The 22,845-nt window shown below is 40.0% G+C and overlaps 1 protein-coding gene across 14 annotated transcripts in view; it reads right to left on the bottom strand.

Annotated features, from left to right (window-relative positions):
* PJA2 (praja ring finger ubiquitin ligase 2) overlaps positions 1-22,845 on the bottom strand; it is a 79,364-nt gene that overhangs the window by 22,522 nt on the left and 33,997 nt on the right. For 9 of the 14 annotated variants that reach the window (XR_007773390.1, XM_050945773.1, XM_050945774.1 and 6 more), the window contains 3 exons: positions 19,216-19,416; positions 14,039-15,107; positions 2,166-2,351 (listed from right to left, as the gene is read on the bottom strand). Coding sequence is in view for 13 of the 14 variants with exons in the window: in XM_050945773.1 (XP_050801730.1) it covers positions 2,166-2,351; positions 14,039-15,107; positions 19,216-19,416 (1,456 nt within the window). In the remaining variant the exon portion in view is untranslated. Of the gene's footprint in view, positions 1-2,165; positions 2,352-14,038; positions 15,108-19,215; positions 19,417-20,513; positions 20,689-22,084; positions 22,199-22,845 lie in introns of those variants that run through there. The other 5 variants (XM_050945769.1, XM_050945768.1, XM_050945767.1 and 2 more) reach the window with 4 other exon arrangements.

Consider the following 22,845-nt stretch of genomic DNA (forward strand, 5'->3'; position numbering starts at 1 on the left):
TAGTACTACCTCGAATGCTTACTGATCTTCCAACTATGACAACCCAAAGAAAGCCCATGGCACATTGGGAAGACACAAAGTCTGGCCAAAAATACAGAATGTTAAGTTAAAAGAAAAAAACAGTAAATGCTCAAATGCTGTTTGAGTTTTCAGTCCAGATTTAACATATTTTAAATACACAAGAAATGCCCTGCCCTGCATAGAACACAAAAGATAGTTTCACTGTCATTCATGAGCTATTTGTGCTTTTATCAAAAAAACCCATTCTCCCCCTGCCCGGGCCACCAATAACCCCTAAGAGAAAAATCACAGCTTTATTTAAGAGATTGTATATTATAGACTCCTTCTTAAACTAAATATCCACCTTAGAGTACACTTTCCTTGCAACTTTCAAATCTCATACACTTTCAACACCTTAAGTTCTTGATTAACAGAAAACATCCCATAGCACCATTAAGGGATTAAAATAAATAACTAAGTAGTATTAAAGTGGATTTATGTTCCTAATCTGATACAGTATCTCTACTATTTACTTCCACTTTCTAGATTTAGAGCCAGTATTTATTAGTACCAAATATCCCTTTATTCCCTACATCCCACTCTGCTCTAGTCTCCCCAAATTGCCTCGAAGAGTGTTACTATCTGGTTTTCAAGTTTTACAATTTATTTTTTGTCAGTAAATTTGATCAGATTTGAATTTACACTAGAAAAAACACTCAAAGACTAATTAATAGGCAAATTCCTGCACAGCAACCTGGACACAGTCACACAGGAACAAAACAGATCCCTATTCCTGAAGACTTCTCCAGATACAAATGAAATTTCTAGAATACAGAATTACCTCTTACTTCAATTGCACATGCTTAACCACTGTGACAGAAACAGCTTTGCAGATCAGTTTGAGAAGTGTTGATTTAGTAAATTATTCACCACACTATTATTGTCACTAATATAGCAGCACTATATAAGCTGTACCAATTATTTAAAAAAAAAGAGAATCAAGACCAACATTTTCAAACATCAGTGCCTATATTTGGTCACCTACAGCCATATTTAGGCATCTAGATTATTGTTTGAAGTGTTGAACACCTGCAATCATCAAAGACTGTGAAATCAGGCCATCCTGATTTAGATTCCTACAAACAGATATAAGTAACCAAATTTAGGCACTTGTTCAAAATTCTCGACATATAATATAATTTAACAGACTAAAAAGTGTAATGGAAAGCCACACACTTTCACCCAAAAATACACAGTGAATAACCTTTCAAATGTGTAATCTCCCAGGGCGAGTGATTTATTTGACAGGTGAATAAAATGTCAGGTTCTCCCACCATCAATGTTGTCAAGGCAGAAAAGATCTTGTGTCTGGACTAATAAGTTTTTAACAGTATTTTTGCAAAGCTGTGCTAATTCATTACACCTGAAATTCATGAAGGCCAGAACTGAGATACCCTAATGATAGTGATTTCCCTAGGCAAGAAGGACCTGAGAGTGTGGAACAGCAGAAGAACTGGGAGTGACTACTGTCGCTCAAGGAAGAACACTATAGCCAATTAAGAAATAATACCGACTGGTTCAGAGGAGAGTTCTCAGCTGGAAGCCTCCACAGTTTGCTTTGAAGAACAAAGTTGCAACAGTTATTGACATATATGACTGAAAAAACAAAGAACTGATGATGGCAAATTCCATGACCAGAGGAGGAAGAGCAACCAGGTAAAGAGAAGAATTGGACAGAAAACTATGGAAGTAGATTTGCAGGAGAAGGTATCTGAAAAGCAGGAAACATATGTAAAGAAGAAGAGTGTTCATTACAATGAATTTGGACAAAGGTAATAGAGAATCCACTCTCACTATTTTAGTCTAGTAAGTCTCTTTTGTTGCTTGTACAATCATCAGGATTTCTCAACAGCATTACAGTATTACTATAGCTATCATTCAGAAGTCAAGTATTACCAACAGTGGGTCTGTATGAAACATCAGAGTTATTTCCTCTTCTAAATATAGGCAAATACTGCATTCTTTCTGATACAACCATAGTAACTGCTGGTAAATTAAGATTTATTTAAAAGGGCAACAATTAAATATACTGTTGAGTACACATCATATTATTAATTCTCACTTATTAGTAGAAATCACTTTCTGAAATACAAAAATAAACATACCCGCCTTGGAAACAGAAGTCTGCGTTTTCCTCTTCTAGGCCACTGCTGTTGCTCTGCACTTCAGGTTCACGTTCCTCCCTGCCTGGCAGAGTCTCCCAGCTTTCATCGCTGGAGGACTGGTCTTTTTCTGTAGCAGCAAAATAGGAGGGCAAACATGCAGACCACTCCCCATCACTGCATTCAGAACTGCAATTTGAGACAAGCCAATGCTGTGTTTAAAGTATTGACAGCTTCAAAAATAAATAAATAAATAAAACCCAAAGTTAAAATCCATTATTAGCTATTTCACGAAAAGGGTAGAGAACTGTTTCTAAATATAAACAATATTTCTGAAATACATTCATTTTGTACCATCCATGTATCTTACCATCATGAATAAAAGCTGTTGCTTCTTTATAAAAAGGAGGATTTGTTTATCTTCTTATAACACTATGATTTTTAAAAACTATGTCCATATTATTTCGCACAATTTTTCATTTTTCCCTCCTCCATCCATGTTTGCAGAGTCCGTGAAATACCTTCAAAATATTCACTCCAAATACTATATAAGAACCCTTTCTCTTGCTGCCCTGGGAAAAGAAACGGATGGCAAGACCCTTGAGAGGAACCAGAAGGATACAAGTGAGTGGAAATGGTCTCATTTCCATCGCATGCAAGACTTCACACCCGGACATTGATCCTCCACTTCTAAACACTATTTGGTACTTTTAAAAATAATCTCTATGTGAATGAGACATCTAAACTGAAGGAACAGGAGAAAAAACTGAAGATTATTAGGTGCATGGGTCTAAAACAGGGGTGGGCAAACTACGGCTTGGTGCCACACCAGGCCCTGCAGATGTTTTAATCCAGTTCTTCAGCTCCTGCCAGGGAGCGGGGTTTAGGGCTTGCCCTGCTCCGGGGCTCTGTCAGGGAGCAGGGTAGGGGGCTTGCCCCACTCCACACGGCTCCCAGAAATAGGGACATGTCCCCCCTCTGGCTCCTACACACAGGGGCAGTCAAGGGGCTTCACATGCTGCCCCTGCCCTAAATACCACCCCTATAGCTCCCATTAGGGAACCGTGGCCAATGGGAGCTGCAGGGGTGGCACCTTCAGCTAGGGCAGTGCACAGAGCTGCCTGGCTGCACCTCCTCATAGAAGCCGGGGGGTGGGGAACATGCCACTGCTTCTGGGAGCTGCTTGATGTAAGCGCCGCCCAGAGCCTGCACCCTTGACCTCCTCCTGTACCCCTACCCCCTGCCCCAGCCCTGATCCCCTCCTGCCCTCTGAACCCCTCGGTCCCAGCCCAGAGCACCCTCCTGCACCCCAAATCCCTCATCCGCAGCCCCTCCTCAGAGCCTGCACCCCAGCCGGAGCCCTTCCCCCACATACCCCAACACCCTGCCCCAGCCCAGAGCCCCCTCCCACACACTGAATGCCTCATTTCTGGCCCCACTCCAGAATCTGCATCCCCAGCCAGAGCCCTCACCCCTTGCCACACCCCAACCCCCAATTTCATGAGCATTCATGGTCTGCCATAAAATTTCCATACCCAGATGTTGCCCTTGGGCCAAGAAGTTTGCCCACTCTTGGTCTACAAGAATCAATGGCAGAGAAGTTTTTCCTAAGAAATGGGTAAAGATTGAGGAAGTTTAACTTTCACCCACAACATAGTGTAGTAAAAGAGCACAGCAGATGGTATCTGACTGGATGTTACTTTCATGGCTTATAGTAGCATTAACATTGTAGAGGCATTAGCTGAATCTCCAGAAGTAGGCTACATAACTTGTCAAACAGCACCTTCTGTAAAGCAATTTGCATAGCTCTTGGATCTTTTGCCCCTGGGGACAGAGGACACTTGCCTAGATCAAAGCAGAGATAATGGAATATGTCATTCAATAAAAAAATCACAGGAAACTATAATGGGTAGGCAAACAGAGTGTCTGTAATCTGATGGAGAAAATGTCTTCTTATTTAAGACACAGGCAGTACTGGGACAGCTGCAGATCAGGATTTAGTCTGCAAATCATTATGAAGTTGACATTTGAAATTTTACCTTCTTTCCGCCCTCAAACTTATTTGGGGAAATGGAGAATTAAGTTTCCTTCTAATAGTACATAACCATGTTGGCAGAATTTGCTGGAGAACATGTTTAATGAAATAGCACAGTACATTGGAAGCTATACATGATAAATGCAAGCTGAGGGAAAGATGTTGCAGGATCTGTACATTTATTTATCCCCTATTCTCACCCAAAAGAGACATCCACAGTTTTATACTGGCTCTGGTCATGCATGCTGAAACTACAATGGTAAATAAAAGCTATTCAGTAGGTGTCCAGTAAAGTTAGAAGCCCCTCGGAAGTTGTCCCATAAATACATCTAACTGTCCATCTGATACATGATACATGTTATTCCCCAGAGGAAATAGTTCCCTAAAGCTGGAATGTCAATTCAAATTGTCTTCAAGAGTCATCAATAAAACAGCAGGTAGAAGTTCAACAATATCCCATTTGAAAAAGAAATCTGATAAGTCCAGAGAGAATGCTGTAAAGACAAGTTACGACGAGTGAAATCAACTAATTATTCCCAAGGTTCCACAGTCAGTCATCTATATTCATCTTTTCAGTGAATATAAATTATTTACCCTTTGTGTGTTAATAGCATAGAGCCAAACCAATAGCACTGGTATTCCAAAGCTTAACAGTGACAAAGTTAAAGCCCCATCTACAGAACATAACAGAACAGTGCTTTCACCATGTTTAAAGACAACCTGATCCTGATACACTCTCAGGAATCAGGCCTGCAGCAGAGTTAATCTCCAAACAGCCCCATCAGTACAGCTGGCCTGCAGCAGCAGGCTGCCTGATTTGGCCATGCCTTCTGACTGGCTGGAGGAGCCAGCAGGCTGGCTCTTAAGACAGCAGCAGCAGCTTCAGGCTGGCTACTCAACACCCACCACAATGCCTGCTCCTGTGTTACCTTGTTCCTGCTACTCCTGTCTGGCTCCCAGCCTTGCCTCTATCCTGTCCCTGCCCTTCCTTGCCTCTTACCCTGCTCACTCCAGTTCCTGATCTTTACCCTGACCATGGCTTTGACCACTGTCTCCAGCTTGCCCCTCAGCTCTGGTATCCAGTTCCTAGCCTCTGGCTTAACCCTTGGCTTTGACTTTTACTGCTGACTCTGGCTTGACCTTTGGCTCTGGTATCTAGCTTCTGATCTCTGGCTTGATCCTTTACTCCAGCTTCTGTATACTGATTCTTGCTCTGACCCTAATCCTTGGTTCCTAACAGCCGCTCTGATCACTAGGGTTGATGCGCGCCCCGATACCTCGGTTAAACCCCCCTCAGCCGTACCAGCTTACACACACCTTTATTTCTAGAATGTATGAGCCCTCCATCATGAAGGATTTTGAAGTATTTTTGAACTGTATGCTTTATAGGACTGTGATGTTGCACTCTATGATTTTATGAAAATATGCTAATGTAACTGGAATATGTTTCATGCAAAAGGTCTCTTGTAACGTATCATTACAAAGCTAATAATCTACTGAGTGTGATCATCCTATTTGTATAAATGTACCACTCTTGTATCTGAAACTAGAAATATGAAATTATGCAAAGTGTGGGCACTAATTGTGGTTTGGAATCTTGATGACTCCTATTAACCAGGACAATTGACTGCAGATGGCTCTGTATTACCTGTAAGTCTTCCTGTATACATGTGTGCTGGCAAGTGGGTAATGAAGTCTTACAGTGACATGTGATCATGGAATCCATCTTTAACCTAGCGCTTTTCCATGGGGGAGGATGGGGTGGGGGGACCCAGAGAGACACAGGATTCCCACCTTATGCGAAAGATATATAAATGGATGGAACAGAACAAAGTGGAGAGCCATCATGAGAAATCCCCTAGCTACCCCCTGAGCTGGAACAAGAGCTGTGCCAGGGGAAAGGACTGTGCCCAGACTAGGAGGCCATTCAGTCTGTGAAAGAGACTTATTGAAACATCTCTCAGAGTGAGATTTTCACCTGTACTCAGTTGTATTACTGTATTAGGCTTAGATTTGCGTGTTTTATTTTATTTCACTTGGTAATTCACTTTGTTCTCTGTTACTACTTGGAACCATTTAAATCCTACTTTCTGTATTTAATAAAATCACTTTTTACTTATTAATTAATCCAGAGTACGTATTCATACTTGGAGAAGGGGGGCAAACAGCTGTGCATATCTCTCTATCAGTGTTACAGAGGGCAAACAAGTTATGAGTTTACCCTGTATAAACTTTATACAGGGTAAAAGAGATTTATTTGGGTTTAGACCCCATTGGGAGTTGGGCATCTGAGTGTAAAAGACAAGAACACTTCTGTAAGCTGCTTTCAGTTAAGTCTGCAGCTTTGGGGCAAGTAATTCAGGCCCTGACATGCTGGGCCAGACATGCTCGGGTCTATGTTGGAGCAGATGGGCATGTCTGGCCCAGCAAGACAGGGTGCTGGAGTCCCAAGCTGGCAAGGAAAGCAGGGGCAGTAGTAGTCTTGGCACATCACTTGGCAGTTCCCAAGGGGGGTTCTGTGATTTAACCCATCACAAGGGCGTTCTAGAATGACTCTGCTCTTCAAACCATTCAGCCATGTGAAAGATTCTGGCATGATCTCTTATAATAATATCCAGAGTCCAAATCCAAAGATTAAGGGCAAACAGCTGAGACCTAGCTAAGGCAGGGCACCTAGAAAAAGGTCACACCATTAAAAATAAAAAAATTTCATAGTAGTAGCTCCCTGTATGGAGAAATCCACTTGGGGCAAAAAATGATTTAAGGTGGTAGAAGTCCAGTTTTAATGGGGAAATGTCAACTTGAAACAAAAGTTTGATTCCATTAGTGTCACAAGTTCAAGGTACTATAGCAAAACCAAAACTCACTCTCATGTGGTTTGTTTTACGTTTGACACTACAGCATATGGAGTCAGTTACACTATTTTGTTGATGGTGTGTGGCCTTCCCCAAGCCCTATTACAGGATGCTCATCAGTAACAGCAATAGCAGAGCTGAAATGAAGTGAAGAGCTAGTAAGCTGTATTTGTACTTTAAAACACCTGTGCTTATTATTTAATGATTCATTTATTACCATTATCACTAAGACAATATTCATAAGCAAGTGGTCTATATATTTTCCCTCTCTACCATTCTATAAAGAGGCAAAGAGACAGATTGCCTCCTGGGAGCCAATGCTTAAATTATATAAATGTAGTTACTCACCACATCTATAGCAGCAGCACTGTGGAAAAGAAGGTTATGCAATAATATAACCTTGAAAGTAAAATACAGTTACTTACCTACAATAACTGTGGTTCAAGATGGTGTAGTCAGTGCAGATCCCACCATAGGTGTACATGAGCACCATACACACCAGTCCGGATTTTTTGAATAGGCATGTCTGTCAGGGTCTTGAACATGCCTCATGCCTACTCGTGCTCCCATACGAGGGCATAAAGAGTGGGACAGTCACAACCCTCCCTCAGTGCCCTCGCAATTCAAAGCCTGTATAGCTAAGGACTCAGAAAAACTGGGATGGAGGGTGGATCATGGAATCCACACTGAATACATTATCTCCGGGAACCACACAGTTACTGTAGGGAAAGTCACTATTTTCTTTGAGTATGTGTCAGTATGGATCCCACTCTAGGTGGACTAGCATCGTCCCCAGATGGCAAGAGTCAAGGTTTCGGCTGTATCAAACAGAGATTCAAGTACTGCTTTTTCAAACTTGGCATCTGTCCTGGAAGTCATGTAGCCCCGTCAAGTGCATAATGTTTCCAAAAAGTCTCCAGGGTTGCTCCACATGGTTGCCTGACAGATCTCAAAGATCAGCATATTTCTGAAACAGGTCAGAGACACTGCCTATGTACAGGTGGAACGTGCCTTGATATTTGGAGGCAGAGGCTTGCCGGACAACCTGTAGCAGGCTGAAATGCATTTTGAAATCCACATAGAGATTCCGAGACAAGACAGTTTGACCTTTTGATGCACCACATTTGGACAACATAAAGAGGTGTGGAGAAAGTTGAGGGGGGCATCTTTGGTCTTATTGATGTAATAAAGCAGGGCCTTAAACACATCCAGAGTATGAAGCTTCTTTCCTCCTGGCAACAAGTGCAGCTTTGGGAAGAAGACTGGCAAGGTGATGGACTAGTTCAGGTGGAATTTGAGAGACCATTTTAGGGATTAATTTAGAGTGTGCTCTCATCACCACTTTGCCCATGTGAAAGAATAGCAGAATGAGAACTTGCAGTTCACTGACTCTTCATGTTGATGTAATAGCTACGAAGAAGACAGTCCTGACGGTGGAGATGATATAACAAGCATTCCGCTAATGGTTCGAATGAGTTGTAAGAGAACAACATTAAGCTCACCGGTAGCAGGGTCTCAAACTAGAGGGCAGGTATGGAGAAAGCTCTTGAGGAATCTTTACATCACAGGGCATGAAAGACCAAGTGTGACTGTATTGGAGCGTGGCTCTCTGTACATTGCTTCCAGATAGACTTTAAGGGACCTAAAGGCTACTCCTCCTTACTTCAGGAGCAGTACGGTAATCCAGAATCTTGGTTATCAGGACCTCAACTGGGTTCATATCATTTTCCACTGCCCGTATGGAAAATCTTTCCACTTTAAAGAATGTCTTCTTGGTGGAGGGCTTCTGACTCTGTAGAAGGATCTCCTGGTCCTACAATGAACAGTCTCTCTCAGTCCTACTCAACCACCCAACAGCCAGGCTCTCAGTTGCAACGACTGTGGGTCCAGGTACAATATTTGACCCTACTTCTGCCAGGCTGTTTTTGGACAGATGGGAAGGCATTGGGGCAGGAGGAAGCTGCAGGTCAGATGCAGGAGATCTGACAGCCACAACTACCTCAGACAGGCAGGGGGGTATGATGATGACCATAGCTCTGCCTAATCTGATCTTAGATAATGATCCTGGGGATTGTTGGAAAGGCACACAGTAGTACTTCAAACCACCAAAGCAGAAAGGCATCCACACAGGAACTGGAGTTCACACCACGTTATGGTTGGTGCTGTCCAACATGGTGAAACAGTCTATAGTACAAGTTCTCCCATCGGCAAAATAATTCCAGGACTGATTTTGCAGTGACCATTCATGCAACCACATTCTTGCTCTAGAAGTCAGCCACGGCATTGTTAACCTCTGGCAGATGGACAACTATTAGAGTCACCTCATGCTCATAGCACCATTTCCAGACTCAATCACTTCCAGGCAGAGAGGGAATGATTGAGTGACTTCCACTTGTTTATATAGTGTGCAGCTGATAAGATGTCTCTCACGATCTGCACCACTAACTTTCAAAGGACTGGTAGGACCACCTCATAAGCCAGTAGGATGACTCTCAATTTCAAGACATTCATATGTAGTTTTCGATTGTTTTGAAACCAGGAACCTTGCAGTTGCAGGTGGTCCATGTGGCACACTTTGTCCCTAATACAACTGTGACAAATGTCATGTTAGGGAATAGACTGAGAAGGCCACTTCTTTTATATGTTTAGCTAGTATAGCTACTGCTCAAGATCCCATGGAATAAGGGTTGGGACTGAGACTCCTTTAGTCATAAGATATCCGGATGGGGAGCAGCATTACCGAGGCAGCAAGCAAAATCTGGCAAGCAAGGTCATGTATGTGCATGTGGACACTGGTCTTGTCTGTAGCTTGCACACTACCTACAGCAGGGACTGGAATCCATCCTCTGGAAGGAAGGCTTTCACCTAAGTGAAGTCACACTCTTTGGAACTCTTAGCATCTGCACTGGTCTGAGAGATAGCTTCTCATAGTTCACCAGGAGTCCCATCTGTGAGAGAAAGAAGAGGATGTGATTCAGGGCTGCTTCAGCCTCCTCTTAGGACCTGTCTCAGACCAGCCAATCTAGACACAGGAAAACACTCTAGTTTCCACAGGTGCACTGCTACTACTACAGCTCAACACTCGGCAAAACTCTTAAGGCAGCAGAGTCCGAAGGGTAGAACTCTGTACTAGCAATGGTTTGGCCCCACTATGAATTGTAGATATTTCCTGTGGACCAGGTGGATGGCAAAATGGAAGTATGCATCTTTACCTACAAGTAAAGAAGCATGCACCAGTCTTGGGCTTGGACTGATGACATGATGGAAGCAAGTACTACAATCCTGAACCTGAGATGGCATATGTATATCTTGAGTCTCCTCAGGTCTAGGACAGGACAAATACCCCCTTTGGCTTAAGGTTATAATGGAAGCAGACATCTCTTCCCTTGTATTCTTGAAGAACCTCCTCTATAGCTGCTAGGTGAAGCAATCTGGTCACTCCTGTTTGTAACAGGCTTTTGTGAGAAGGATCCCTAAAGAGGAATGGGGAGGGGGTAAGCAATGGATTGTATGGGGTAGCCATGGGCTACGATCTCCCATACGCATCTGTCTTATGTTATCAAGAGATCACACCTGGGTGAATGGGGTGATGAAGCTTCCAAAGGTCATGTTCTGTGCACTGATTTCTACGCAACTCTCAATCATCCCATCAAATTTGCTGGTGGGTTGCTGCAGAGAAGTCCAGGGGCAAGTTCATGGAGGACTGACACCCCATGTTTTAACTGTGAATTTCCTGGCTAGGTACTCTGTCTCAGGTAGGATGGGTACATAGTGTCTGCTGGTATGATGGTTGAAGGGTGAGGGAATGCAGCTCCCCATAGAGGATAGGGACAATGAAAATTTTCAGGGACCATGGATCACTATCCATTCACTAAACAGCTCTGAACTCTTGAAGCACAGTCTGCTCTTTTCTGCCCTGTCATCAACACAGTACATGATTTGGCTGGGTTGTCTTGTGATACATTCCAGTGTCCCTCTTTATAAGAGGGCACACAGAGTTCCTTCTAGAGCTCCTGTCCAAGTGCTCGGAGTTCCCACTTTCAACACTTTGCTCCAACATCTGAGGTGTCAATTTTTAAGTCAGGGTCAATACTAGTGTCAATGCTAATACCAAACCAGCTTGGGCTTTGCTGCTACTTTCTCTGCAGAAATCTCTGGAGTCATCTGCTAACAAATGGAGGGCTGGAAGATGTGGACTTGACTGTTGAAGGGATGTTCAAGCTTGGCTCTTCTGGATCCAGTCCCACTCTGAGATTACTCCAGAAGATGGAGCTTCAGCCGTGCATCCCTCAACTTGCAGGTTCTCTCAGAAAATGAAAGGCAGCCAAAGCACGTGCTTTGATGCAAGACTCTCCCAAGAACAAGCACCTGCTGTACCTGTCTTTCAGTGGAACTAGCTGACTACTAGCCTGAAAGTTTCGAGCCAACCATTCTAAGGGTCCATAAAAAAAAGCTATGTATGGGAAAGTGGTTGTACAGAAGGGTCTGCAAGCAACTTCTATTTGACAAATGCTAGAACAGACTAGGTAATACAGAATAAAGAGGCATTTCAGAGTGCTTGAAGAAGCATTAGAGACATTGAGCCATGAAGCTTAGTGAGTCAGCCATAAGCTAGGTTCTATCTTGCCCCCATGTACTGCGGCTCCCCTACCCTTTATGCCCTTGTATGGGAGCATGAGGCAGCAGAGGACACATGCATAGCCCTGACAGATGCTATTAAAAAAACTCTAGTTTTGCATGCATGAGGCACATGTGTATCTGGAGTGGGATCTGACCTAACACATAACAGAAGAAGAAGAACTGTTACAGGTTATTCCCATCCTCCCTCATGTTCGTATTCCTCATAAGTCCACCCAAAGGCATTAAATAAAAGGCTTGACCTTTTGAATCCATTTACAAGACCTTGAAGATTTCATTCTCTTGCAATATTTTAGTTACAAGAGTTTATGCAGACACTTTTTCATACTGTAAATCCCTCATAAGTGGTAAAAATGTGAACTGGTAAATGGGTCTGGCCAAGGAGCATAAAGTAGTAAAAAAAATACAAGGCCAATTATATATCAAGAGAGAAGATTAGATCGCTAGTTAAATGCACTGAAAATTGGACCTCCAGAGATTTGATTTCTATTTCCAGCTCTGCTAAGACTTATGTTATTTTGGCCCTGCTGCTTAACTACTTCTTCGGGTAACATTTTCAAAACCACTTAAGTCCCACTAACTTTTAATGGGACTTAAGTGGTTTTGAAAATGTTACCCGAAGCGACTCAATTCCTCAACTGCACGATTATGGATGGCCTGTGAACCTCAACTCTGTCTTTAAATTTAATACGAGGCAATGTTGTTTTGGTAGTTAATATCTTTATAAAAAAATACAGCAACAAGTTGAAGGACTATTTTAAAAAGATTTTAGGATCTCAACACTTTAGTAATCATTTTAGAATTCTTCCTCCTTTGGGTACTACACCTATGTTTTTATCTAGCTATGGATATTTCTTCTATTTATAATTCTTGCAGATCAGTATGATCATTAAAACTGCAATGAGGATAATATCTGCAGTTGGTCTTTCTTACAAGAGTAAATTAAAAAGCGAATACTATGTGTCATTCTCAAATACAGAAATTACATTTTATGCATTTTGTAACATTTAAGATTTACTCACAGCATAAGATGCTTATGCATAGTGGATTTGCTGGAGATTTGTCATGCTACACTAACCACTAGTTTGCTGCTGTACACAGGCAAACTAAAGAGTGAAAAAGAAACGTGCAAGGTACAAGATACTCATCAATTTCAGTCTACAGTTGGCTACACTGATTGACAGTGAAACTAGTTAGAAGCTATGGAAAGAAGGAGAAGTCTTCTAAAAGTTATATAGCAGGAGTGGCCAAACTTACTGACCCTCTGAGCCACATACAACAATCTTCATAAGTTAGAGAGCTGGGGCACACCTGCCAGGGCTTGGGGCTTCAGCCCTGCGGGAGGTGCCTGCTGGGGCTCGGGGCTTCAGCCTCACTCCTGTTAAAGCCCCAACAGGCATCCCTACCCCACCACCCCACTGCAAGGCAGAGGTCCTGAACTCCCCACCCCCACCCCCCACATTCTGGTAGGTGGAGAATGGGGGGCTCCACGAGCTGCAGTTCAATGGAAAAGAGACGCACATGGCTCACAAACCACGGTTTGGTCACCCTTGTTATACAGGCTACTACAGAGGACTTCCAAAATTTATTTTTATATTAGTTTAAATAGGCTTTCAAAAACAAAATGCTTACTTCACCGAGCTGCATTTCCACAAGCCAATCTTCAAAATATTTTGTTTTGGAACGCGGATGTTAATCTATGTTTCTGCCTAAGACTAAGAGTCCCATGCTGTGTGGAGGGCTTTAGCTTATAGTACACTTTGGACTGAATACAGAATGGAGACACAAACATAGCAGGAATGTCAGTTTTTCAGAAATCTAAAACCTCCTAGTACAATACACAACTGTAACAGCTAAGTCTCCCTCTCTATATTACCCGGCACATCTTTTAAAATAAATTATTCTACAGCAGGAAATTACAAATAGTATTCAATAATCTTTCTCTATAAAAAAACTGTATGCAGAAAATTATAATTCAATGTGGTTTTAAATGATCGATTTTGACTGAAGCACAAATACGTTACATATTAGTGGAATGAAAAATGGGCTGGTTAATATTTTAAAATTAAAAAACCCTATATGCAATGATGCATTGCTGGGTTTCGGTACAGCAGCAGATATTAATATTGCACACCAATTTGAGGAGGAGAAAGATGGCAACTCATGAAAAGGTCACCAATAATTTAGAGAGCAAATTTTTGTTTTGCCATTTTATATATTAATTCCCTGGATACTTTGCCTTTTTTAAACCACTACTACCTCCTAATAGTTGCTAAAGTTATTCAGATTAGTACATTATTTTTTACAAACTTAAGATGCTACAATACTGAATATATTAAAAATCTTACCTGTCTTCATCTTTGTTGGAACCAGGTAAATGCCTGCTGCAATCTTCAAATTCATCCCAGAAAGCACTATCATCTACTACAGATGTTCTTTCTTGGGTGGTTACATTACTTTTTAGATCATTTTCTGTTTTCTTTTGAGTACCTTCATAGTCTCTTGGGTCAAAGAACATACTGGAATTCATTTTTTCTTTGCTATTTCTCAAGGCATGTTCTGCACTGCCTTGCTGGGCTTCGAAAATTTCACTCCTTCTTCTAGTACTGCTTTTCGCCTCATCATCACTAGTGAGCTTTTTTCCATCCAACGGGTTTGTAGCATTTTGTTTTCTAACTTTAGGTCTCACTACCAGTTCAGGTGAATTTCCTTGGTCAGTCTTGCCATCACTGGTATTCAGTTCATTACAAATCCCTACAGGAGTCCTGATGGCAACATCAGCTATAATTTTTCTCTGTTGTGTTTCGCAACTGGCACTACCACTTAAGTTATTTTTTCCTATAACTTCATCTTCAGCAAGTGATTTTTTAAATGTCCTATTATTTCGATGGCCAAGAGCTGAGTCTATGCTATAATATCTCATTGAAGACACTGGTCCTTGTTCTTCAGAAACTTCTCTGGAAGCATTATGATTAAAAGTAGACAATCGTGACTGTATGCCACTGAAGGACTCTACCTCTTTCTCCAACTCAGAAAGCATGTGATCCAGTGTTTCCTGAAATAAGCCTGCTTCCTCTTTTGCTAAGGAAAAATCAACTTGTCCACCATCATCCTCTCCATCACTGCTATCTGGCTCATAGGAGTCGATGTTTACAAAAGCAATTCCATTCTGACCAGTCAGATCACTACACTCGCCAGAAGTATACTCTGCACAGTCCTCAGGAATTTTATCAGGATTCATACTGCTCCTTGAGGTTTGATTGCCTTCCTGATTGTAGCATACTGGAGAAAATGGTGATGTGTTTGTTTTAACAATTTGCCGCAACACAGTTCTACAAACAGGAACTTCAGATCCACCACTCTGTAATGAAGGTTCTTCTGATAAAGCAGAACAAACTTGAACCAATGGACTGGGACCTTCATAGAAAATTGCAAGAAAGAACAATACATTGGAGTGATCAAACTGGATGTAAAGTTCCTCATTAACAATGCCTGCTCATGAAAAAGCTGGCAGTTGATTGGAACAACAATGCAATTGAATGATCAGGTACGTTTATCACAGGTGTGCTTATCTGCAGCTAATATAGCTTTGGTTCCATTTATCAAACTATGCCTAAACGAACAAACCTATATGATACAATTTCAGCTTCTCTCATGACAGCAGAAATACTTAAGAGTCCTATAAACAAAAACACATTTGCAGGCAAACTCTTTTAAATTGCTTTCAGACAATGGGAAGTTTGAGATGAGAATTACAGGAATTTGGTGTGTTTCAAAAGTTAGGAAACTGGAAAATTTGCTGCTAATAATAATACTGCTAACAATTAGACTATTCATATATTAATGGGCAAAAATGCACATTCTGCTAGGATCTGAAGAAGCCATTTATGGGATTTTTATATAGGCATATTTTGTACCTGCAAGCAAGAATGCCATTCTTGATTTAAAAGAAGAAATTAACAAGTAAATGTAAAAGCTCCAATTGGCAACAATGATTTCATTGTAATTAGGTTTAATAGAAAATTGGGAGTAGACTCCTCTGATGGTATGACAATGAACATCAAGAATGGCAGACTTTGAAAATGGAGGGGGAAAAGCTAGAAAAAGGTTGAATAAGTAAAAGGAAGTATAGCATCTGATCATCTTTGAAGTGAACAGTGACTCAAATCTTCAAAAGTTTTTTGCATTTTTGCATACCTCTGACTGGTGCACATGCAAAATCAGGGTTGGAACATTTATATTCAAGTTTGCATGGAAACCTCAAGTTGCATTCACAACTCAGTGCATGCACTTAAGAAATTTAAACTACTGTTAGAAGCACAGAAAGCTTGTATACATCTGAGAAAAGAGTTTTGAATAAAGAAGAATGAAATATGCATGGTTAACTACATGTACCCAAGTATAAAAAAAAATATAGGGAATATGGCATAAACAGATAAGGTGTAAATTAGAAGAAAAAAGAAAAGATCTCTCTAATTAAAAATGTTACACATTATTCAAATTCATAAGCAAACTAGGGAAATGTGGTCTAGATTAAATTACAATAAGGTAGGTGCACAACTGATTGAAAGACTGTACTCAAGGAGTACTTATCAATGATTTGCTGACTGGGAGGGCATATCTAGTGGAGTCCCACAGAGGTCAGTCCTGCGTTCAATACTATTCAATATTTTCATTAATGACTTGGTAATGAAACAGAGAGTATGCAGAAAAAGTCTGCAGATGACACCAAGCTGGGAGGGGTTGCAAGCACTTTGGACAACAGGTTTAAAATTCAAAATGACCGTGGCAAGTTGAATTGGTTTGAATTCAACAAGATGAAATTCAATAAAGACAAGTGCAAAGTACTTCACTGGAGGAAGGAAAAAAATGAAATGCACGACTACAAAATGGGGAATAATTGTCTAGATGGTAGTACTACTGAAAAGGATCTCAGGGTTATTATGGGCCACAAACTGAATACGAATCGTCAGTGTGATGCAAAAAAGGCTTACGTGATTCTGGGGTATATTAATTGGAGTGTGGTTTGTAAGACACAGGAGTTAACTGTCCTGCTCTACTTGGCACTGATGAGACCCCAGTTCTAGACACCACAATTTAGGAAAGATAGGGACAAACTGGAAAGAATCCAGAGGACAGCAACAAAAATTATAAAAAGGTTTAGAAAAACCTCACCTGTGAGGAAAGGTTGAAAAAAAGTGGGCATGTTTAGTCTTGAGAAAAGAATACCAAGGGGCGACCTGATAACAGTCTTCTAATATGTTAAGGGCTGTTATAAAGAGGACGGTGATCAATTGTTCTCCATGTCCACTGAAAGTAGGACAGGAAGTAATGGGCTTAATCTGCAGCAAGGGAGATTTAGGTTAGACATTAGGAAAAACTTTCTAACCATAGGGGCAGTTAAGCTCTGCAATAGGCTTCCATGGGAGGTCATGAAGTCCCCATCATTTGAAGCTTTTAAAAAAAGTTGGACAAACACCTGTCAGGGATGCTCTAGGTTTACGTGGTCCTTCCACAGCACAAGTGGCTGGACTTGATGACTTCTCAAGTTCTCTTCCAGCCCTACACTTCTATGATTAGAATCCAGATGGCTGCTTGAGACACTTGTATCATATAAAAAGCAACAATGAGTCCCGTGGCACCTTAAAGACTAACAGAAGTATTGGAGCATAAGCTTGCATCTGACGAAGTGGGTATTCACCCACGAAAGCTTATGCTCCAATACATCTGTTAGTCTATAAGGTGCCACAGGACTCATTGTTACTTTTTACAGATCCAGTCTAACACAGCTACCCCTCTGATACTTGTATCATATAGACTCAGATTTCTGCAGAACCTTGAATTATAGGTGGCACAGATAGCGCCATCTCTATTTATGGTAGCCCAACATTTGTATTTATCTCTTCAGTCTTATCTGAAAAAGAAGATACGGCACGTCAGAATGGGTGAGCTGACAGCATTTTCATTTCTGGAACACAAGGATGCGGGTTATGGTTTCCCACAGTAGAATTTGGGCTTACATGGCATGCTGTCACTGCAAAACTAAAAGGATATTGCTCTGTTAGAGGTGCTGCCTTTGATGAAACATTAAACTGAAGTCCCTTCTATCTATCTCTTGTGGTTGTTTAAGTAGATATTGAAGACGGAATATAATTTAGCAGGGGATAACTCCTGTGTTTTGGTCAGTATTCTCAGTATAAAATGAGAATCAGCTTGGAAACATGCAAACTCATACATCTGGGAATAAAATAATCCAAAACACAAATATTCAATGACAGGGAAAAATATGAAAAGTAGAAATGCCAAGTAGCGACTTAAGAGTTATAGAGCACAGCACATTACTTTTAAACATGAGTTTACAAGGAAATATTGCAGCAAAAAAAATTAATGAAAGTTTGAGCTATATCTGTAGAGGAGTCACATCACGGAACAGGGAAGTAATATTCCTTTTAACCATATACCTCCTCTGAACACCTGAAACAATATGTTCAATGTGGGCACTTCATTATCTAAAAAGATAGTGACAAACTAGAATGAGTTCAGACAAAAAAAAAGGAACAAAAATAGTCATGTGGTTAGCACTGAGTTACCAGAAAACTAAGATGCAAATAAGGTAAATATCTGCATACAACTCACTCTGAACATTTGAAAGATGTAAACACAAAAGGGGAACAGGAATTTCTTAGTATAATAAAAAAAGCTTTCAAAACAATAGAATGAAATTATGTGAAGAGTTTCCAAAAAAGTGAGATTTTCTGGTTGTGGAATAGTCTCGTAAGTGTAAGGGTGGTAAATATTACTTGGCACATTTAAGACTAGACTGCAAAAACATTTACTAACATACAATAGACTCAAAAGAAGAGGGACTGTACATGATTTAATAAGTCATTTTGAATTTCTAGATTCAATTATTCTAACTGAATGCTACTTTAACCTCATGAACTATTGATGAAGTTTAAAATTAGCAAACCAAAGAAAACTGAATATCCATGAAAAGGGGAAAATAATGTCCATTTGCTATTTCAATATTTATTTTTCTCTCATATTTTTCTTGTAAATATTTATATATAGTCAAATTAATTTCTGGTGTAGCTCTGCTAAGTCAATGGACTTACATGATGGAAGAATCTGGCTCATGAAATGTAAAGTATTTTGTTTTCTAGCTCTATTTGTAGCAGCAAACAAACATGATGCATTTTCCTCTTACATGGGAATTATTCAAGAATCTGGTGCTGGGGTAAGATTTCTATAACAACAGAAGATTTCTATAATATATTCATGGTTACAATTATGTTTTATGAGATTTTATTAAATTTAAATCTTTCAGTGTTGCTCTAATTTATTTTATGAAGTAAATTTAAACATTTTAAGATAAATACTAATTTTCATTAGACTTCACATTGGGTTTTTGATGAAGAACAAATGAACTATAGTTTGTTCATATGACTTTATCCATTCTATACATTTCCATTTCCCTTCCCTCCCAAAGAAAATGTGTCTCAGTTTAAAATTACAGAGCACGCACATAAAGACTTCTCTTTTTGAACATCGTCTAATTCTAATCCTTCACATTCTCCATTTTGTTGGCTTGAATTTCTGTCTTGATTCATCAAAGATGGTCTAAAACTGACATACGCGTGTCTTCTTCCATATCGTCTCCCTGTAATGGTCTGATATCCTCCAGCTGGTTTGGGCCAGGCAGGTTTTCCAGCTTCTTGACCCATTACTGCAAAAGATAAAACAGGAAAAATTGAACAAATTATATAAGAGGGACGGGAAAAAAAAAATCCATTCTCCCTCTTCCCCTTACAGTTTGATTTGTTTGAGTAGGGAATCATTCTGCACTATAAATTTCCCATTTTTCCTCTTTAAAGTGTTGAAGTGTGCTGGCGAGAACATTTAAAAAAAAGATCTATATATAATCAAGTAACACTACTAGCTTAAATTTTAGTTCTTTTGATGCTAATAGCATATAAAAGTATACTCGAATCAGACTTTTCTCCTTATTTTAAATAATATTTAGTGATTAGAGCCTGTCAGGATAAAAAGACAGACTCTGCAGTAAATAAAGGCTTAAAAGCAAACACTGGGCCAAACTCATCCCTAATGTAACTCAACTGAAATCAGGAATTAGTTTGACACAGTAAATTTTGCTCTATTCCTGATCTGTATCATTCCTCATCCCTTTCATATCTCCGAGTGACATGAATACCTCAATCTGGAACACTCAGCACTGTAAAATTAGGGTTTAGTTATTTGATAAACCATCCAAAGCACAACTATGAACTACTTATTTTTCTGAATAATCTATGCAAATGCTTCGCTGAAAGAACAGTCCATTTTTATTAAATGTGGACTACAAAAAAAAAAGTGTTCAGAAGTTACAGTAGTCCACCAAGCAAAAGAAAAGTGTACTGACACTTAATATAAACTTAGCATTTTGTCAGAAAGGCATAATATATGCTACAAAAACATGATTAAGAAAGGAGTTAAGAACAACTGTAGCTCACATCCAGTATTTCTTAAGTGCTGATTTAAGAATTGCTGCCTCAAAGAAAACGTTTTACTTGTATGAGCCAGGTAAGGCAACAACTGTAAAAGGGCAGAACTAAACATTGCACAATCCACCAGTGTGAGGTCAACAGATTATATCTAAAATTCAAATCTTCACTACAAACACCTTCTGGTTTATGTGATTAGGCTTTTTCCTTATATATGCACAAATTTACAAATAAAGAACACAGAACACTTGATTGCTCTTCCTTAAATGACATGCATTGGTGCTAATGGGTCTGACATTTGATATATCACAAACTTAAGTACTGTTGAAAATAAACCCAACAGAAACAACACAAAAGTCAGCTGGCTCCAGTTAGTCTCTCTCCAGTGGGGAAAAATATTGGTAGTCAGACCACATCTTCTAGAATAAACATTCCAGGTCACAAGGGGTAGTGATGGATTCTTTACCTTAGGTAACTTCATTAAGCGTAGCCATGCAAAGTAATAACCCATGTGGGATCCTATTACGGTAAAAAGATCCAGGCTAAACAGATCCTCCTGACTTTACCAAGAAAATACAGCCAAAAGTATATGAAAACTTAAAAAGGAAAAAAATACTGATACACTAGCTACTACAAAAGTTTCTGGTGAAATGATAATTCCAGTTGCAGTCTGCCTGATATAAAGTGCTCATGTTGCATAATTTCCCCAATTAAAAGTCCAATACTTCAGAGGTTCAGCAGCTTTCTTTGGCGTTACATAGAAGTAATTTTTCCAGTCAATAAGCCATCTTTAACTTTGCTGGATATTCAATTAACACGTTAGCTTTTGTAACCTTAAAAGCCATTGAAATGCAGATGGGGCAAGAACAAGAGGGAGTTTAGTTTCTCCGAGAGCCCACATTCACAGACAGCAAATATGTTTGGAGTTCAAATGGAAGTTCTATCTTTCCCAGCTCTTACAAGTATTCTTTCTTTAAGAACCATGCTCAGTTCAGTGGAGACAAACAGGATAAAGTTGTTTGTTTAGACATATACCACCACTGACCAGGGGGTTTCCTCATGTACTCTCAAGCACTTTTTCCACTACCAAAGTTAGTACCAAAATACATTAACTGTCAGGAATGGTGCAGCTGCACAGGTGGTAACAGCATAAATATTAAGAGTAGATGGGGTGCTGGTGTTTTTATCTCTCTCATAAAAACCTACACCTCTGCTGAAGCATGTATTAATTATGCCAACAGACACACCAAAGGAGGCAATTTTTTGTTCCAAGCAGGATGAAGCCAGAGCCTGCCCTTAGAAAAAGACGTAGAGAGGAAAAAAAAGGATTTTTTTTTTCCTGGAGCTTCTCTCAACTAAGCTATCACCCTTTAAAAACTTCGACTGAAGAAATGGATGGAGAAGGACTTCTTATTTCAAACTAAGGGCTACAGCTTCCAGCAGAAGTCATTTGGGCTGCAGGTATGTCAATATTCTCAAAGAAAAGTGTAAAGGCCTGTAACTGTCGTGATTTTAAAGTGTAATCTGGATACTAGAAGTTTTTCTGTGGAAAACAATGGTTATATTGTTTTCAGTATTAAAAGGTGAATCTGGAGAATTTCTGGCTGGTGAACACAAAGAAAGATACGTGCAAGATAAACATTAATGGAATAATTTTATGTAAGTCTTAGGAACACAGTTACAAAGCATCTATAAAGCAACTTAAAGGAGAATCAGGTCACGCCTCAATTACAGACTGGTAAATATAAGATATTATTCATGCTGAAGGGTTAAAAATCAATGTGCACTTTATATGGATTGTGCCAGCTGTTTTTGAGACCCAAAGTCCAGAGTTAGGTCAAGCAACCAGAGGCCTAGCAAATAGTGATTAGCTAAGAGAAAGCTGGGGTAAACAAGATAACATGTCTTTACTAAGATATGCTTGGTCAATAGAAATGCCAGATGTTGAAGCGGTAACTGAATAATTATGTTTCATCTAATGTTTCAGATTGAACAAAGGATCCCTGTTCCTACTGTGTCAGTCTCTCCTGTAGGGAACGTTCTTCCCACAGATCCAAGCTTGAGTTCATGAAAATTGGCACGTCAATATAAGATATGGCATCCTTCCACCTCTCTTCTCAGGGACCAAATGCCTGCCTTAAGACATAAAGGGGACAATCTTTATTGTCACATACTTTCACTGTTTCTTTGCTTTAACCCCTAGGAATGTACCTGTTGGACAATCAGAGGAGTTGTTCCATTCCTATGGACCCCAAATCAAGATTCAATATATATATTTTATACTAATAACATTTTATCAAAGTATTAATTAAATGTTAACTTGCTAACTTAAGACCATGGGCGGAGACATTATGCAACCTTTTAACCATTGGCTAATGTGCTATCTTGTTCTGCTGCAAAACCTATCCCGGGGTGTGGAACTGCTCACCCCGTCACTTTCCCCCGCCCATGGAAAATCTATATATTCTATTGTAATCAACTGATTGACAGTGTCTCTGAGGTTAATAAGCCAGGTGACACTCCGTCAGCACTGTGTGTAATAAACTCCTATGCTTGGCCTCTACACGTTGTGGATTTATGTCCTTCAATGTCAAGTTGGAAAACACAAATTTGGAAGATACTGGGAGATTCTCTCTCAATTTAAGGACTTCTCT

The sequence above is a fragment of the Gopherus flavomarginatus genome, chromosome 3 (genome assembly GCF_025201925.1).
Source record: "Gopherus flavomarginatus isolate rGopFla2 chromosome 3, rGopFla2.mat.asm, whole genome shotgun sequence".
NCBI classification, from domain to species: domain Eukaryota; kingdom Metazoa; phylum Chordata; order Testudines; family Testudinidae; genus Gopherus; species Gopherus flavomarginatus.